General features: G+C 42.9%; 2 protein-coding genes across 4 annotated transcripts in view; one reads left to right on the plus strand and one right to left on the minus strand.

Annotated features, from left to right (window-relative positions):
• RPS4X (ribosomal protein S4 X-linked) overlaps positions 1-17,898 on the plus strand; it is a 501,937-nt gene that overhangs the window by 42,805 nt on the left and 441,234 nt on the right. The gene's annotated exons all lie outside the window — the stretch shown is intronic.
• The window catches only part of CLCN5 (chloride voltage-gated channel 5), a 32,100-nt gene continuing 30,649 nt past the window's right edge, over positions 16,448-17,898 (minus strand). For all 3 annotated transcript variants that reach the window (XM_072124247.1, XM_072124248.1, XM_072124249.1), the window contains exon 14: positions 16,448-17,314. In XM_072124247.1, the coding sequence (XP_071980348.1) occupies positions 17,224-17,314 (91 nt within the window). In that variant the 3' untranslated portion in view covers positions 16,448-17,223. The remainder of the gene's footprint in view (positions 17,315-17,898) is intronic.

Here is a 17,898-nt window from a genome sequence, read left to right on the forward strand (position 1 = left end):
GGATATCCCCTGTCTATGGTGATGGTAGAACCTCCTCTCCTCTAGGTGTAGAGGATGCCCCCTGTCTATGGTGATGGTAGTACCATCTCTCCTCTAGGTGTAGAGGATGCCCCCTGTCTATGGTGATGGTAGAATCGTCTCTCCTCTAGGTGTAGAGGATGCCCCCTGTCTATGGTGATGGTAGAATAGCCTCTCCTCTAGGTGTAGAGGATGTCCCCTGTCTATGGTGATGGTAGAACCTCCTCTCCTCTAGGTGTAGAGGATGCCCCCTGTCTATGGTGATGGTAGAATCACCTCTCCTCTAGGTGTAGAGATGCCCCCCTATCTATGGTGATGGTAGAACCTCCTCTCCTCTAGGTGTAGAGGATGCCCCCTGTCTATGGTGATGGTAGAATCACCTCTCCTCTAGGTGTAGAGGATTCCCCCTGTCTATGGTGATGGTAGAACCGCCTCTCCTCTAGGTGTAGAGGATGCCCCTGTCTATGGTGATGGTAGAACCACCTCTCCTCTAGGTGTAGAGGATGCCCTCCTGTCTATGGTGATGGTAGAACCTCCTCTCCTCTAGGTATAGAGGATGCCCTCCTGTCTATGGTGATGGTAGAACCTCCTCTCCTCTAGGTGTAGAGGATGCCCCCCTGTCTATGGTGATGATAGAACCTCCTCTCCTCTAGGTGTAGAGGATGCCCTCTGTTTATGGTGATGGTAGAACCACCTCTCCTCTAGGTGTAGAGGACGCCTCCTGTCTATGGTGATGGTAGAACCACCTCTCCTCTAGGTGTAGAGGATGCCCCCTGTCTATGGTGATGGTAGAAGTTCCTGTCCTCTAGGTGTAGAGGATGCCCCCTGTCTATGGTGATGGTAGAACCTCCTCTCTTCTAGATGTAGAGGATGCCCCTGTCTGTGGCGATTATAGAACTGCCTCTCTTCTAGATGTAGAGGATGCCACCTTGTCCTGGTCACAGGCAGCATGACAAACATACAGCAAGGTAATCAAATAGGACTAGTTTTCTTCCTAGTGTTGAAAAGGGTATATACAAACAGTATCTACAAGATGCTTTTTTCTTATATTGACCATTGTCTACCAAAAGGAAAAAAAAACACCTGTCTTTATACCCTTAAATCAGATGCTCTTTCACTGAAATAATACAAAACTAAGTCTATAAAAGTAAAAAAAAAAAACTTGATATATACCAAAATTTCAAATCAATAAAGTCTAGAACACTATTAAATGCAGCAACATTTGTCCAATTGCCATAAGCGACACAAAACCTTTCTAGCGATAGCTCCTTTTAAACGAGCATGACTTGTAAGAAAAGCTATTATATTCAAAGTGCTTTATTCTGTAGCAGCGCACCTTCCAGCGGCTCAGAGGCCAAGATCCTTCCTATTAGAATCCCTGGAAGGGCTGAATAAAATTTACAAGAGTCAGGTAATAGAAAACTTGTTATTTTTTTATATGAATAAAAGAAAAGAAATTGACTAAAAGAAGAAAAGGACCATGACGGTTTCAAAGGCAACTAAGCTCCTCCACATCCACACATGTATCTGATGAGCCTATTGGTGAATATATTGAATACATCTTGGCTTTTGGATATCTAAAAGTTTCCTGGTTTCACATATAATGCTTGATAAATAAAACATGGCCAGATCTGAAATCCTTTTTTATCTTCTTTTCATCTTTTGTTGGAGGAAAATATGTGCCTTTCAAAGGGAAAACAATTGTGCACACGCTGAAGGTTGAAGCTTGACATGTGAAGACATCTGATGGGCTTTGGTTTGGTGGATGTCCACATTCCGGGATGTCTATTAAGCAGGAACATAAGGATATGTAGCAGATGTAAAAGCTGGTTTAGATGTTAACTTGTTGTCCAATGCACTTGATAGAAAAGATCTAGTCTAGTGTCCTAGTCACTAAGGACATTGTGGATCGTCTGGTTTCCACAAATGTTTTGTAGCTTATAATCTACAAAATATTTCCGTAGTCCACTTGTATAAATCATAATTTAAGTATAAAAATAGTTTCTAGTATTCTTGAGTAGATTCCAAATTAATTCCACATAAATACCACAGACAGGTGCAAGACTATTGGACAATTTTTGGAATTATTTATTTGGGTTATCATTATTTTTATTGAGTGGAAGATTCCTGACAGGCACCAGGGTCGTGAACCCACTGGACCACCACGGACGATGATGTAAGCCGACACCTGGGATCGAAGTCTAAGTGGTTCCCGGCTGTCACCAGAGTCCGCTGCAAAGCAGTTTGCGCTGCGGCGTGGTACCACCAGGTTGCTCCACAGGCGTGACTTTGTCTGCGGTGGTGGCCACTGTGAAGTACAGAATCGGAAAGCAAACTCAGGGTCAGGGGCAGGAGGTCCACACAGGCAACACAGGAGTCGGTAGGTCAGGGCAGGCAGCAAAGGAGCGTAGTCAGGAATGGAACCGGGGTGACAACGGGAATTTAGAACACAATCACAGGGCATCCAGAACAAAGCTTTCTCAAAGGCACAAGGCACAAAGATCCGGCAGGGGACACAGGAAGAGGCTGGCTATTTAACAGAATTGGCAGCCGGCCAGCACCAATTAGCGCCAGGCCGTGGGAGATGGTGCTGGCGCCCGGCAAGGTAAGTGAGACAAAGGAGCACACGGAGGCACATGGGTGTGCCTGCGACCTGAGACATGTGTCGCAGGGGCACCAGTGACAATTCACTGCACATACCACAGTCATTACTCCCTTTGTCTTTCAATTGTTAGACTCTGCAAAACAATAATGGGAGTGACACTGAGACACGTAGATACCTATAAGTTCAACTGAGGTTAATATACCATCAAAATGAAGCTTGAAAAAACAGGGCCACTTGCTCAGAGATGCAGACACCGAGACTGTGGTAATCTTCTTATATTTGTTATCCATGGCCTTCTTTTTTCTAAAATCAACTTTGAAAATGATGCTAATGAACCAGAAGGGGGCGTTCCAGAGAACCTCTGTGCTGTAGCTTTACGGGCTGTTACACTGGAGCATTTCCTTTTGTCCACTGTGTGAGATTACAGCAGGCGGAGGGAGTGGGGAGGTGCTGATGGAGCAGGGGGAGACAGTGTAACAGCAGAACCAAAGAATGCCCCGGTATCAAATACACTAAACCAGCTCTCAACAATTCAAATAGTAAATATCAGCAGAAAAACGAGCTAGGCAAATCATTACTTGAAAAAACACATATCATTTTATTCATAATATTCCAAGTCAAACATATAAATATACACACAGGTCGTATTAAACATATACCAAGGGAACCAGGTGTCCCCGATGACAATTGGGACCACACAGAGTACCAAAACGGCCCCCCTACGTCTAAAGCCCCATAGGTAAAAATATGTAAATAGATATGGTGGCAAATGCCCAATAATAGGGCCAGAAAAGTAAAAGGGGGTAAGTCACAGTGCAAACCTAGCCTGTTTAGTACCCCGGAGGTACCTTCCGGTGTATGTAATTAATGGCTTAGCATATTGCACTTACCCGCAGGCATGGTGACAGAGGGCAGACAGGAGGAAGAGCGAGCAGGCACACCCCGACGCGCGTTTCGCCGATGCTTCTTCAGGAGACAGTGTAACAGCCTGTGAAGCTACAGCACAGAGGGGCTACACACACACACACACACACACACCAACCTAACCTTACCTAACCTAACCTACTGGGAAATACATCTTTTACCACATATATCAAGCCCTCATATATCAAAGTCAGATAAAAAAATAAAAAATTATGTATGCACGTTAATCAAGGAAAAACTAAACAAAAAGTACTCTGTCAAACAATTCAAGGCTTTGTCTGTGTTAGTCAACAATTGTGTTCTTGGGAGTGAATGGAGGTGTGTTTCTTCGTAATTACTAAACCGATCTTACTTATAAACAATTATCACAGATTCCTATTGATATACGGCACTGGGTATAAGACAACCAACACAAGGCACCAAGGCTGTATTGTAATTAACTTGATAGTAAAACATAATGGGATGCATTTATTAAGAACAGTGCAGTGTGTACTATGTGCAGTTTGCCTGTGTAGTGTGCAGGGGGCGCATTCTTCATGAATCTGGCGCCCCCTGCGCCAGAGTTCACCACTTTTTTTTGGTGTACCTTTAACATAGGACGTGCAACACAATTCTGTCCAAACTTTGCATGATAAACCTGGCACACGGTCCCACTGAGAACCGGAACGCCCTCTACAGTGCAGAAATTTGTATTGAATGAAGACTAGTGCAGCCGCAACGCAAATGTGGCGCAGACACTTCTTAAATACCTGTGCAAGAAGAAAGAAACTAGAAAGTCCGAGAGAAAACTGGCGCAAAGCCTTCAGTAAATATGCCCCAATCTGTTTTACACGCTCCAAACAGAAGCCCATTACTGAGACAGATAAAGCAGAGTGTTACCGTAGATCGAAATCACCAAGCTCCTTAGTAATCCATCCGATGTGTGATATGATGAGATGTCATCCACTGTATTGACAGAGGAGGAAAGTGAATGAGTGATTGTACATTCAGTACACAGTGCTTTATTCAGCAGTGGGGTCTATAGGCTATGATATGCTAATGGATTTTGACATTTCCACTGGAACATGTGAAGAAGCTGAAATTCAGTCATAACTTCATGGAAGGATTGTTAAAGGATTGTGTGTACGCCTCAGACACATGTCATCTATAGGTTCTGTATATGTGGCAGCTCTGGATGTGCACTCGCAATCATTGATCTGCATTGTAATTACTCCTGGGAAGCAGAAGAAATCGTGTATATGACATGAAAGTGCAGCATATTCACATGTACAGAAAACCTTTGGTTGTGGAGGTGTATGGATATTTGGCAGCCCCCAAATCATTGACACCGTTTCCATATTATAAGTACCACAGCCTCCTCTTAATATGAATAAGACCGGGCAGTGGTGAAATCAAAGAATAAACCACTAAATCCAATGAATTACAGGTGTTTTAAGTGTGGATTGTATATATATTTTTGTAAAGACTAAGGCCTCTTCCACACTAGCGTTGCGTTTCACGTCAGGGTGCAATGCGTGAAAAACTGACGTTTTTGGCTGCGTTTTTGTTCCATTTTTCCTTGGAGTAATTAGCGTTTTTGCGTTTTTCACGCGCGTGTTGTTAGCGTTTTTTTTGCGTTTTCGGCGCTTTTTTCACACGCGAGTCAATGGGAGACTCGAGCATTTTTCAAAGGGACCATGGTTTGGGATTAAAATGTGTTATTTAATTAAAAAATAATGTCTTCTGATAAGTTGCAAACATCTGCGATCTATTCTTCACTGTTCCGCGCGTATATTATCTCCCGACAATTTAGCAGATGTGAAGAACAGTGAAGAATAGAATAAAAACAGTGAACACAGTGAAAACAGTGACCACAGGATCATTTAAGAGAAAAACACAGTGCAGAACACAGTGCAGAATAGATTACAGATGTTCGGCACATCTGCTTACTTGTCGGGAGATACGCGCGTAACGGTGCGGCCAAAATAGCATGTGAAGAACAATATATATGTGTGAAGAACACATTGCAGATGTATTTAAACATCTGCAATGTGTTCTTCACACACATATATATTGTTCTTCACATGCTATTTTGGCCGCAACTAAATGAAAACTCACCGTGTGAACGCGCCCTAATGGAGAGGAACTGTTGGGGTCCTGCAGACACCATCTCTAAGGTTTAATCGCCATCACTCTCTACATTGAGGGTGCGTCCACACATTCAGTTTTTCAAAAGCAGTTTCTAAAGCCAAAAGCAGGTATGAATCATAATGGTTGAGACAAATAATTGGAAGGTGCGGCTCCTCCTCCTCCTTTTACTCCATTCCAGGTTTGGGCATCAAAAACTGCATCTGAACTGAACGTGTGACCGCTCCCTTACTGGGGTTTTCAGAATAAGTCAAAGCGTGCTGGCATATGATGAAGATGGAAGTATGGAAATGGTGTAAGGGGGGAATATACTGAATTGCTGGCAGTTTTCTGGCATAGAACCCATAATAAATGTCCCCCAATATGTGTATTCTGTAAGACCTGCAAGCTCCATATTTTGTAAATTTTCTAATCTGCAATGAAATTTCTATTACATGCATCAAACAAATCAGTGGAAATCCTGCTCCTCTCACTATACACCAAAAACAGCAGCATGGTGGACATTATAGAGAAGTTAAGACCTGCCAGAAAACAGGGCCCATGCCCCAAAATCATAGTATTCAACCTCTTTATTACACTGGCACAGGGGTGGGATCTGATCAGTTTGATCAGATGGTCAAGCTCCTGCTTTCACTTAAAGGGATCCATTACTGAGTCACTTCACAAGAAAGATTTTCCAGGACCAACAGAGCATTGTGGAAATCATGGACAAAAGGGGGAAGTGGCATAATGTGAGGGTCCATGGGGTTAGTGGAGACAGCTGCTACGGAAGATGTCCCATCCACTTTTCAAACTATGTTCAGCTCCATCGTGACCAATTTAAATTTTAGGCAAATCTCTTCAGATCCCATCAATCTGGATATATCATATAATATTAAGAGCCTGGAAGTGGAGTGTTCACACTACCATAACTTTGGTCCAATAGAACCTTGGATCATGCCTTCTTACATCGGATATTCATGTGCAACTTGGATTTTCAAATGACTCTTTTACTGTCCACATCGCCAGTTCCATAGCTCACAGAACAACAATCCTGATGTGGTCTGAATTGTTTAAATGTTTAATGTTTAATGTTTAAAATGACACCAGCATTGTCCTAACTGAAGTGAGGCTCTCCCCTCCATCCTCTGAGTGTCATCTCAGGTACTCAGCTTCTCATCTCGTTTGCAAATGGGTTTGGAGGTAATTTATGGTTTATAGATAAATGGGTAGAATTTTACATAAAAAAGGAAGGCTAAAAAGTATATATCATCTGCTACATGAGGGTGCAGTTGGTGAAGTGGTATAAAAGCCGGGGACAGAGTCCCTTAACACTATAACAGTTATTTTGGCAAATGGGTCACACAAAAGGGAGGTCTTACCAGTGATGGACTTCACTGCTGGTCAGATGTATCAGTAACACTTGGTCTTCAGTGAATTTGCAATTTTTAAAACAAAAGTCTCCAAAAGTCACAATCAGTTCTAAGCTCATTTCTACGCCGGGTCAGGGGCAGCTTTAGATTTGCACAAAAATGTTTTTGTGTTGTTTAAAAATCTTTAAAATCTGGATTCAGGTGATAACACTGCAGAAAACTAGACATTGGCAAGACTGTCTTAGACGCATAAAAAAAAGGTGCAAATAAGCACGTTAAATTAAGTCATGTTAAAAGTCTTAAAAATTAAAGAAAAAGTAAATATAAAATTTCTTGGGTATAAATAGTGTAAATAATAGTATTTTTTTGATCGTTGGGCCTGTGATTTAAATGTGATAATTTCTTGATTTTGGATATGCATGGCATGCGGGAGCATTACCTTACCCTACACGGTGATAGGTGTTACTGGAAACGTGGCTTTTCCTCATTGTATATAAAATACATAAGCTCCACCTGCTGGAAGGTTAGAGAACTGCGCTGTAAAACCTCATACAGTGGATTATTTGGCTGCTCCCTAATTTTAGGTAATGCTCCTTATAACTGCTACTGTTTTATTTATGTTCTATTCATCAACCTTGGAAAAGTCAATGAAGAAAAATGGTAACCCCTTCAAAGCCAGGGTTGTACATTGATGTAGCAAAAAAAGTCACATTTTGAAATTCTTTATCTTAGAATAATAATATACATGGTATCCAAACATAAAATTGATCATGGCTCTGTTGCTTTGCAGGTAACGTGCCCCCTATAGATTTACTATACTGTCCCATAAGTTTTATTATAGTGCCCCCCACTCCCTTGAGTTATTAATAGCTATAATAGTGCCCGTCCTTCTGTAGGGTTTACAGTGGATAGTTGTTATACTGCCCCCTTCAGTTCAGGGAATAAAAAAAATACAAAAGTTGTAAATTGTAAAAAAAAACTGCAAAACAAAAAATGTCTGCAAACAAAAAGTTTATTTTTTTAAAATCAGATCTGCAAAATAGAGATTATATTAACAGGGTGACATCTTCATGACTTTACAGCGTTATTATGGGAATGAGAACAATGAGTCTGCAGTCGGTGGGGCACTCGTCTCGTCTGTACAAGGAGAGATGAATGAGTACAATGTGGTATTATAGCAGTGATAAATGCTCGCTCTTAGGGAAGATAAATATAACTGCTCCCATGTGAGGCGTGCAGATGACTATTCCCGGTCACTCATTATCTGATGGAGCAGAAGTTTATCATATGGTGCAGATGAAGGATTAGCCATGCAGAAAGCAGCATCCCATGGGCTGTGTCCCTAACAACACAAGGGACACCATCTGCATCCACTCAATGTGTGAAGAGACGGATCTACAAATGACACTAATCTATCGGAAGGGGCTTCAAGGATAAAAAAAAATATGGATATCCCAAGGATAGGTCCTCAATATCCGAAAAGTCGGGGTCCAATCCTCAAAATCCCCAAAGATCAGCTGTTCAAAGAAAATGAAACCGGAAACAGACAGCATCGGAAGGGGAGTACGTAAGTTTATTATTTGTCTACACCGAGGGGCTGCAGGACGTTTCATCATTATTGAGGCTGCAGGGCATTTCATTACTTAGGGAGGCTGTGACCAATGCATTTCCCACCCTAGGCTTATACTCAAGTCAATATGTTTTCCCAGTTATTTGTGGTAAAATTAGGGGCCTTGGCTTACACTCAGGTCGATTTACAGTACAGACCAAAAGTTTGGATACATGTTTTCATTCAAAGAGTTTTCTGTATTTTCATGACTATAACAATTGTAGATTCACACTGAAGGCAACAAAACTATGAAGTAATACATGTGGAATTATATACTTAACAAAAAAGTGTGAAACCTGAAAATATGTCTCATATTCTAGGTTCCTTTTGCTTTGGTTACTGCTTTGCACACTCTTGGCATCTCTTGATGATCTCGATGATCTTCAAGAGGTAGTCACCTGAAAAGGTTTTCACATCACAGGTGCCCTGTCAGCGGTTATAAGTGGGATTTCTTGCCTTATAAATGGGGTTGGGACCATCAGTTGTGTTGTGCAGAAGTCAGGTGGATACAAAGCTGATAGTTCTACTGAATAGACTGTTAGCTGCTTTTTTCTAGCAGCTAATACAAATTCTAAGTAAAGAAAAACGAGTGGCCATTAAAGTGTCCCCAAGTGCAGTAGTAAAACCCATCAAGCACTACAAAGAAAATACAGAAAACTCTTTGAATGACAAGGTGTGTCCAAACTTTTGGTCTATACTATATATTCCAGTATATACAGTAAATGGGTATTGGCATCCATCATAGTACAGTGACAGATGACATCAACACCTTCCTACCAGACCGGGTCTAGTAGGTCAGCCCTACATAGGGATATGATTTTCTCTCCTGCATCTACCTCCTATTGCAGTATTATGGAAGCAGGCTAGATGTGACATGTCCTCTGCTCCTACATAGATCCTTAAGAGTGGTGGCAAAAGTGCCGTTTTGTCTGCAAGCCGCCGGTGTTTTGCATTAACGCAAAACACCGGCGGCTCGTTCCTGATCGCAGGTGTTACCATAGAAACGCCGAAGCGATCGGGCCACGCCCGGCCCTGGTGGGTGCTGCTTGGTCTGCATTTGCATCTGCAAACGCAGCCAAGACGGCACGTCTGACATCAATAGGACATCACCCTGATGACATCTCCTCAGAATCCTGGTGTATGTGGTGGGGGTAAGGTTAGTCCAGGAGGGGTGATTTCTTCTGAATTCTCTATAGTTTGTTAATGGCTACTTTTCTCTGACACCTTCTCTTTTCAGGCCTGCCTCAAGACATTGGAGATCTCAGTCTTCCCTGGTTACACAATCTGCTTCTGGTCCAGCTGGCAATAGGCAAGTCACCTAGGGAATGCTGGGAAGTTGGGAATTGGCACTGGATGCTCCCAGGCTGTTTGTTTTTGATACCAAAATGCAATCTGTAGATAAATGAGTAGAATTTAACTTTATTACAGCTATTTTAGAATATGGGTGATATGGCTTACCAGTGATGGACTTAATATCACATCCCAGCCCTTGGCCCCTTTTTTTTACATCATAAATTGATTTAGATAAAATTGGTATTGGTATAAATAATACAGATTTTTTTTTCATGGTTGCAGATTGCTGCAGATGCAGCAGAGCCCACCTGGCTCAAAGGAGATCTTCCCAGCAAAGCCGACAACTGGTCCACGATGTTCCTGTAAGTGCCAAAGGGGAGTACTTTCTACACACGTGGCCTCCCCCTCTTCTTGCCTCTGACCGGCCAGCCCAGGCAGGTGCAAATGAGGTCTACTATAGAATCTATGGCTTCCTTCCTGCGTCCTAGCCACCATCATAGCCAGCCACTCCAGGTTCAGGTTCCTGCTGTCCCTGAATGCTGTTGGGCTAGTGGGGATGTTGCACTTGCATGTGCTCGGCTCCTTCATGTACGGTCATTATATAGCATTCCCTTTTTTAAAAACAGATGTCACCTCCCTCTCCCCAGACTGTGCCATTGTATGTATTGTAATTACCTGTATAAACACATATCAACAAATCAAAAAGATTACAGTGGTGAATAGTGGATACAAATTCCTATATACTTGATAAGTCATGTATAGGAGTGTATACCATCTGTCAACAGCTCACGTCATAGATACCATTTGGTTTATTATATCAGCACACACAGAGCTTCAGTGTAACAAGTATTAATCTCAGCTCCTTGTATTCTACAATTGCCGGCACTGAAAGCTATGATTACAATTGTGAGGCTCTCATGTCCTGTGCATACATTGCAAGCTGCAATCACTTGCCCAGCGGGAGCGTCTGCCCATTGATTACCACTGGAAATGATTGCGGGCACTCGTTATGTAACCTATACTCATTAATAGACGGCTATTAACGAGCCCATTGCCAATAAAAGAGGAGAATAATAGGAATAATGGTCAATGCATTCGGGAACAAAGTGATGGATCCATCACCTCCTTACTTTGTGATACGAGGTTCCTCAATAGGAATGATGTAACAGAGCCCATTTCTTGTAGGGAATGTAACAAAGCCTAAAAAATCTAAAGAGATGCTAGATTTACATTTGATAACATAAGCAGAGTAACTCGAATAGTTACCCAACTTGGTGGAAGATGTTCTCCAAGTCATTGGCTATCCGTGTACAGCGATGGGACCAGATCCTGTTGCTGAAGAACTGATCACCAGTAAGTATAGGGTTTATTCAGACAGTCACAGATAGCCTGGGTAACATCATGCACTGGATCAAACTCGCTGCATCATGTGAGTGCAGGAGAGTAGATCCAAGTCCTCTTGGGCTTTCATATACAAGCAAATACAAATGTTATATAAAGTTTGGAAACAAACATTCATTGAAGGTGTTTTCCATTCCAATCCATAGAATAGATAATCAGATTTGTGTAGGTCCAAGACTCTGCACCCCACAGATTAGTGGCTAAAAAAGACCATGTTAATGCAGACAACCTGCTTTTCATCTGAATGAAAGCCAAGCTGCAATGACCAAGTTCAGCCACTACACAGAGAACTGAGAAATCTACTTCAAGTTCTTTTCTCAGTTCATCCACTGCCGAGAACTGATCGATGGGCGTAGCGTGGTGCCCAGAGGGGACTTGGTGTTATGTTACCAGGGTTTGCTAGGCTATGGGCCTGGCGTGGTGCTCAGAGGGGACTTGGTGTTATGGTACCAGGGCTTGCTGGTCTATGGGCGTAGTGTGGTGCCCAGAGGGGACTTGGTCTTATGGTACCAGGGCTTCCTGGTCTATGGGCGTAGTGTGGTGCCCAGAGGGGACTTGGTGTTATGGTGCCAGGGCTTGCTGGTCTATGGGCGTAGTGTGGTGCCCAGAGGGGACTTGGTGTTATGGTGCCAGGGCTTGCTAGTCTGTGGGTGTAGTGTAGTGCCCAAAGGGGACTTGGTGTTATGGTGCCAGGGCTTGCTAGTCTGTGGGTGTACTGTGGTGCCCAGAGGGGACTTGGTGTTATGGTGCCAGGGCTTGCTAGTCTGTGGGTGTAGTGTGGTGCCCAGAGGGGACTTGGTGTTATGGTACCAGGGATTGCTGTTCTATGGGCGTAGTGTGGTGCCCAGAGGGGACTTGGTGTTATGGTACCAGGGCTTGCTGGTCTATGGGCGTAGTGTGGTGCCCCAAGGGGACTTGCTGTTATGGTACCAGGGCTTGCTGGTCTATGGGCTTAGTGTGGTGCCCAGAGGGGACTTGGTGTTATGGTGCCAGGGCTTGCTGGTCTATGGGCGTAGTGTGGTGCCCAGAGGAGACTTGGTGTTATGGTGCCAGGGCTTGCTAGTCTGTGGGTGTAGTGTGGTGCCCAGAGGGGACTTGGTGTTATGGTGCCAGGGCTTGCTAGTCTGTGGGTGTAGTGTGGTGCCCAGAGGGGACTTGGTGTTATGGTACCAGGGATTGCTGTTCTATGGGCGTAGTGTGGTGCCCAGAGGGGACTTGGTGTTATGGTACCAGGGCTTGCTAGTCTATGGGCGTAGTGTGGTGCCCCAAGGAGACTTGGTGTTATGGTGCCAGGGCTTGCTAGTCTGTGGGTGTAGTGTGGTGCCCAGAGGGGACTTGGTGTTATGGTGCCAGGGCTTGCTAGTCTGTGGGTGTAGTGTGGTGCCCCAAGGGGACTTGGTGTTATGGTACCAGGGATTGCTGTTCTATGGGCGTAGTGTGGTGCCCAGAGGGGACTTGGTGTTATGGTACCAGGGCTTGCTGGTCTATGGGCGTAGTGTGGTGCCCCAAGGGGACTTGGTGTTATGGTACCAGGGCTTGCTGGAGATGATAGTACATGTGTCACAGGCGGCGTTGTGGGGTGCTCGCCCTGTGTCCCTCACAATGAGCCCTTGATACCCCTTGGTGTGATGTCCATATCAGAACCTGTTTATAACTGGAATCTTTACTGTCAGATATAATCCATTGCACATTTCCAGTAGAGACGTGTAAGAGTGTTGGACACATTACTTTTTCACATAATCTTTGCCAGCTTTAATATTGGCTAAGGGGACAGAACTTGTTGGGGTTTTATTATCCAGTAGCTGGGATGAGGGACTTGGACATGCCCAATATGATGCTGAGGACCTTATGTGGATGGATGAAGCATCTCCAGTAAACCCCCGTCCTCAGGACTTGTGGTCAGGCACAGAGTCTGAAGCAGGAAATACCGGGGGATTTGTAGGAGATTTCAGTGCTGCAGGTTACTCATTGGCCCACAAACAGTGCAGTGTGTACCATCTGCAGTTACCCGTGTATGATGCAGGGGGTGCCAGATTCATGAATCTGGCACCACTTTTTTTTGGGGGGGCCCCTTTAACATGGGCGTGTGACACACTTCTGACGGACTTAGTTGAACTGTGCGCCACTTTTACCATGCTGAGTACTGGAACGCCCCCTTCAATACAGAAATTTGTGTCGCACAAAGAATAGCGCAGCTGCCACACAAAGGGTCTCGTGCTACACAATTGTGGCGCAGACACTTCTTAACCCCTTAGTGACGCGACCTGAAAAGGCTCTATTGACCATGCAGTTTTAGGGTATTTTCGTATGAACCGGTTTAAGGGCCATAACTTTTTTTTTTGGGACACATAGAGCTGTTTAAAAAAAATGTGTTATTTTTATTTGGGGTTAAAAGTGAATATTTATAAATATTTATTTTGTGTGTGTGTGTTTTTACTTTATATGTCCACCATGAGGTCATAAAAGACCACTGGGGGACATTTTATTTTATTTTTTTATTTTACTTTATTTTTTTCTCTTATCTATAAGAGCCTCAGTTACTGGTGGTGCTGATCAGAGCTGTAACGGGTCTAATTAGACCCAGCAGTTCTGTTTAACCCCTTTAGAACGTGCAATGTTCAACAGAAAACTGGCGCAAGCACCTTAGGGTGATGACACACGTTCAGTTTTTCAGATGCAGTTTTTGAAGCCAAAAGCAGGTGTGGATCACAATGGGTGAGACAAATAATTGAAAGGTGCGGCTCCTCCTCCTACTTTTACTCCATTCCAGGTTTGGGCATCAAAAACTGCATCTGAAAAACTGAATGTGTGCCGCAGGCCTTATAAAATGTGCCCCATTAACTTCATAGCATTAAAAAATTTCTAGTGTGAAATAAAAAAATTAAAAAGAAAATTTGATGTGGAACATCTAAGCATCGGATAAGGGTTTACATCTAGGAAAACCCCTTTAAGTAGAAGCCGTCTACTCTTCCTTTTTGATGGAGAAACAAATGGCCTCTAAGGGTGCGTTCACACATTGCAGTTAAAATTGCTTCACAGTTAGTTTTGGGGTGGCTTTAGGTGGCATTACTTATTTTAACAAGTGAATGACATCTGTGGAACAGCTTTCTCATTCAAAATCAAATTCACCCGTTCCGTTCATGTCTTTCACCTGTGAAATTGACAAAACTGCACCTAAAACCACCTCAAAGCTGATTGTGATGCAGTTTTAACTGTAACGTGTGACTGCACCCTAAAACAGTAGCAAAATGCAGCAGCTATTTTCATAATTCATATGTTTTGCTGTTCATAAGTTCTTGTCTCCTAGTAATGGAGAGATTCATTTTGCAGCGACTTTTAGACCATTTACAAGTGATCACAACTCTCCACCAGGCGTCAGTACACACAGAAACATAGGACATGAAATACTGAGTATATAATATTAATATCCAGAGGTTGGGCACATGGGTTCCCGTTATTTTGAAGCTTTAAAAATAAATGATTAAACTATGATAATCTTTGTAATATCAAAGCCAAAAATAACAGTGAGAGCCTGGCAGCGGTCACGAGGGGGCGCTGTTGACTGACTTAACTCCTCACATGCTCCACAAAACTATTCAGCACAATGGGTAAAAAAAACAGGAGTTTGGGTTAGAAATCCGCACGTAAATAAACACAAATGGGGGAGATTTATCAGAAGTGTCTGAAGAAGAAATATTCTAGTCACCCATGGCAACCAATCAGAGCTCAGCTTTCATTTGTCGCACGGCTGTTGATGAAATTAAAGCCGAGCACTGATTGGGCAACCTGAAAGTAAAACAGTTCTGACACTTTTGATTAATCTCCCCCATAGTGTTTAGTCCCAGGAAATTGATATGAAACATCCCTGTTACATCCCAGAATATAGATTCCTCTGGGTGACAGCACACAGCAGGGAGATATTAAACTTCATAATGTGGATCTGATGTGTAACAAAGAGGAGGAAAGCAAAAGATTGAGAAATACAGTAATTGAATGCAATTTTAAGTTTTTTTTTTATACGGGGAAAACTTTTTCAGTGTTCTACCTACTACATCTGTTATATGATTATGGTGCTTTGCTGCCATCTTGTGGTCATTGTTATAGTTGGTTTTATGTAGTTTATCTGTATCTGTATAATTTACTATAACCTGGTAACTCTTCTCCGTCTTTGAGCTCGATTCCTGTGTCCTGCTCCTATTTATGTTGGTCAGACATGTCACAAAGCTGGACAGACAATTTTCCTTTGATCTCCATCATGTCTCCTGGAACGTTCAATAACTTCCATCATCTGCGCTGAATTTCTACATAAAAGTGGGGGCCACCAGAGGAATGAGAATTTACCATTTTTCATTCCTTGTGCAAGAGATTGCCGCTCCCCATTTCTTTCATCAGAGATTGGTCTCATGCACACCAGTATGCAAAAAACTATAGGTACTGTACTGCTTCAGGTCAGTACATGGGACATGGAAACCAACGGCATCCAGCTCTATGTTCTCTGAGAGTTGTCCATCAATTATAATATTCCCCTTAATGCATTTGAAGAGTAAATATCATTTCAGATGAATTGTAATATGTTGTGTGTGTGTTTTGGGGGCTTCAGAACATTTTTCTAATATACTTCAACAAGAAATTCTACTTAGTTTGTAAAGCAACAGACAGCAATGTGTCCCTTATTAACAGTGTTTCTTCTCCGTTGTCAGGGCTGATCGGTTGACCAGGCTGGATTCTCTCCCCTAATCTCTGTTTGTTTACGCAACTCTGAACAGTGAGTATTAGCCCTTCCTACTCTCTCCCTGGCTGTAGTATGCTATGAGTATTATTTTCACTCAAGCTGAATGCAAAAGAAGTTAATCCTCACTGCCCAAAGCTGTGTAACCAAACACAGGGAGATCAGATGTCAGCTCTATAGAGTCACACTACAGAGGGAGCACTACAGGCTGATATTTTGCAAACCAAGTAGAATAGTAGAATATATTAAATAGTTTAATATTCTGGAGGGGGGGGGGGGAAGTGTTGTAAACATCACCTCAAACAAAGGTTACACTTTAAATCAACAACATTGAGAGGATACACAGAAAACCTCAACTTAAGGTGAGGCAATTACACAGAGTAAAATAGTTGTACTTTAGAAAAATTTATTTGTCGACAGTCAAGGCGGATGGAACACTGTCAGCTGATTAAGTGGATTACATGAAAGAAATCTTCACTTATTCTTATTTTCCTGAAGTGCTATCAATAATAATAATAATTAGAATATATGGTGATTCTATAATCTGGGACCCAATTTCATTAGAAAATACAAGTAAGATTAGAATCTGTTAGAAAATCCAGAGCGCCCCGTAGTAAAGCTGCGATGGAAAGCTGCGATCTGATTCAATACAGATAAAGAGGCGCGAGATTCTCCGAGGCAGAAGTTTCCATAGTGCAGGTAGAGATCAGAACGTGTTATACAGAGAGACTGAGGGGAGAGTAAGGCTGGGTAAGTGGTATTATCGTCATATACTTCTTGGCACAGAATACTTGGATGAAGTCCTCCTTCATTTGTTGCATACAGTGATATTAATTGACCTTTACAGATAAAGATGAATAAATAGATTACCTAACTGAATGTGCATCGTCTTTCTCAAGTTCTCCTTTTAGCATTTCAGCTTCTTACTTTTCAGCCAGGAGCGTCCACTAAATAGACAGTACATGAAGCCCCATGGGGCGAGGGCAGGTGACAGCATCCACAGAAACCTGCACAGAAGGCAATTTGCTGTCATTTTAGCCGAACACCCAAAATAAAGTGCCGGGAGCTCCGAGACTTGAAGCAAGACACCGCTCTTCACAGTCCAAAGGTGTAAAATACACCGTATAGTACAGGGGATGGGGGAGGCTTTCCAGGATCCAGGGCTTCAGTTGAAGAGTATGGAGTCGGGATCTTGGTTGGCCATCTGTGCTATGTGCTTGAGAACATCCTTCTTTGTTATAATTCCCAATAATCTCCTGGAAGAAAAGGGGAAAGACACGTTAGGAAGTGGCAAACTCAATTCACCGGTAAGCGAGTACTAAAAGTGACACCTATACAGGAGGGGTAAGCCCTGCACTCTCCCCTCACATTCAGGCTATGAAGGGACACACTCCACTGCAAGGTGAATGGCAACAACCAGAATTTCAGGAGTATTCAAAAGATCAATCATCATAAACCAGGCACTGTGGCTGTGGTAATCTTCTTATATTTGTCACCCATGGCCTTCTAGAATCAACTTGTAAAATTACTGTACTTTTCGGACTACAAGTCCAGTGCGCCTTATATATGAATTGTACTTACAGACAACAGCTACCTTGGACTGTGCACAGGTCTGCCACCTGCTGGTCATTCATCCTTATAATCAGGTGCGCCTTATAATCCGATGCGCCTTATATATGAACCTAGACATTTTATCAGGCATTTATTGATGGTGCGTCTTATAATCCGGTGTGCCTTATAGTCCGAAGAATACGGTATGCTAAAGAGTCAGAGCGCTTTGATGCTGTCACAGTCCCTCCATACTGTAGATTCACAAGATGTTACACTGTGCAGAAGCACT

This window comes from Engystomops pustulosus, chromosome 9 (assembly GCF_040894005.1).
Source record: "Engystomops pustulosus chromosome 9, aEngPut4.maternal, whole genome shotgun sequence".
Taxonomy (NCBI): domain Eukaryota; kingdom Metazoa; phylum Chordata; class Amphibia; order Anura; family Leptodactylidae; genus Engystomops; species Engystomops pustulosus.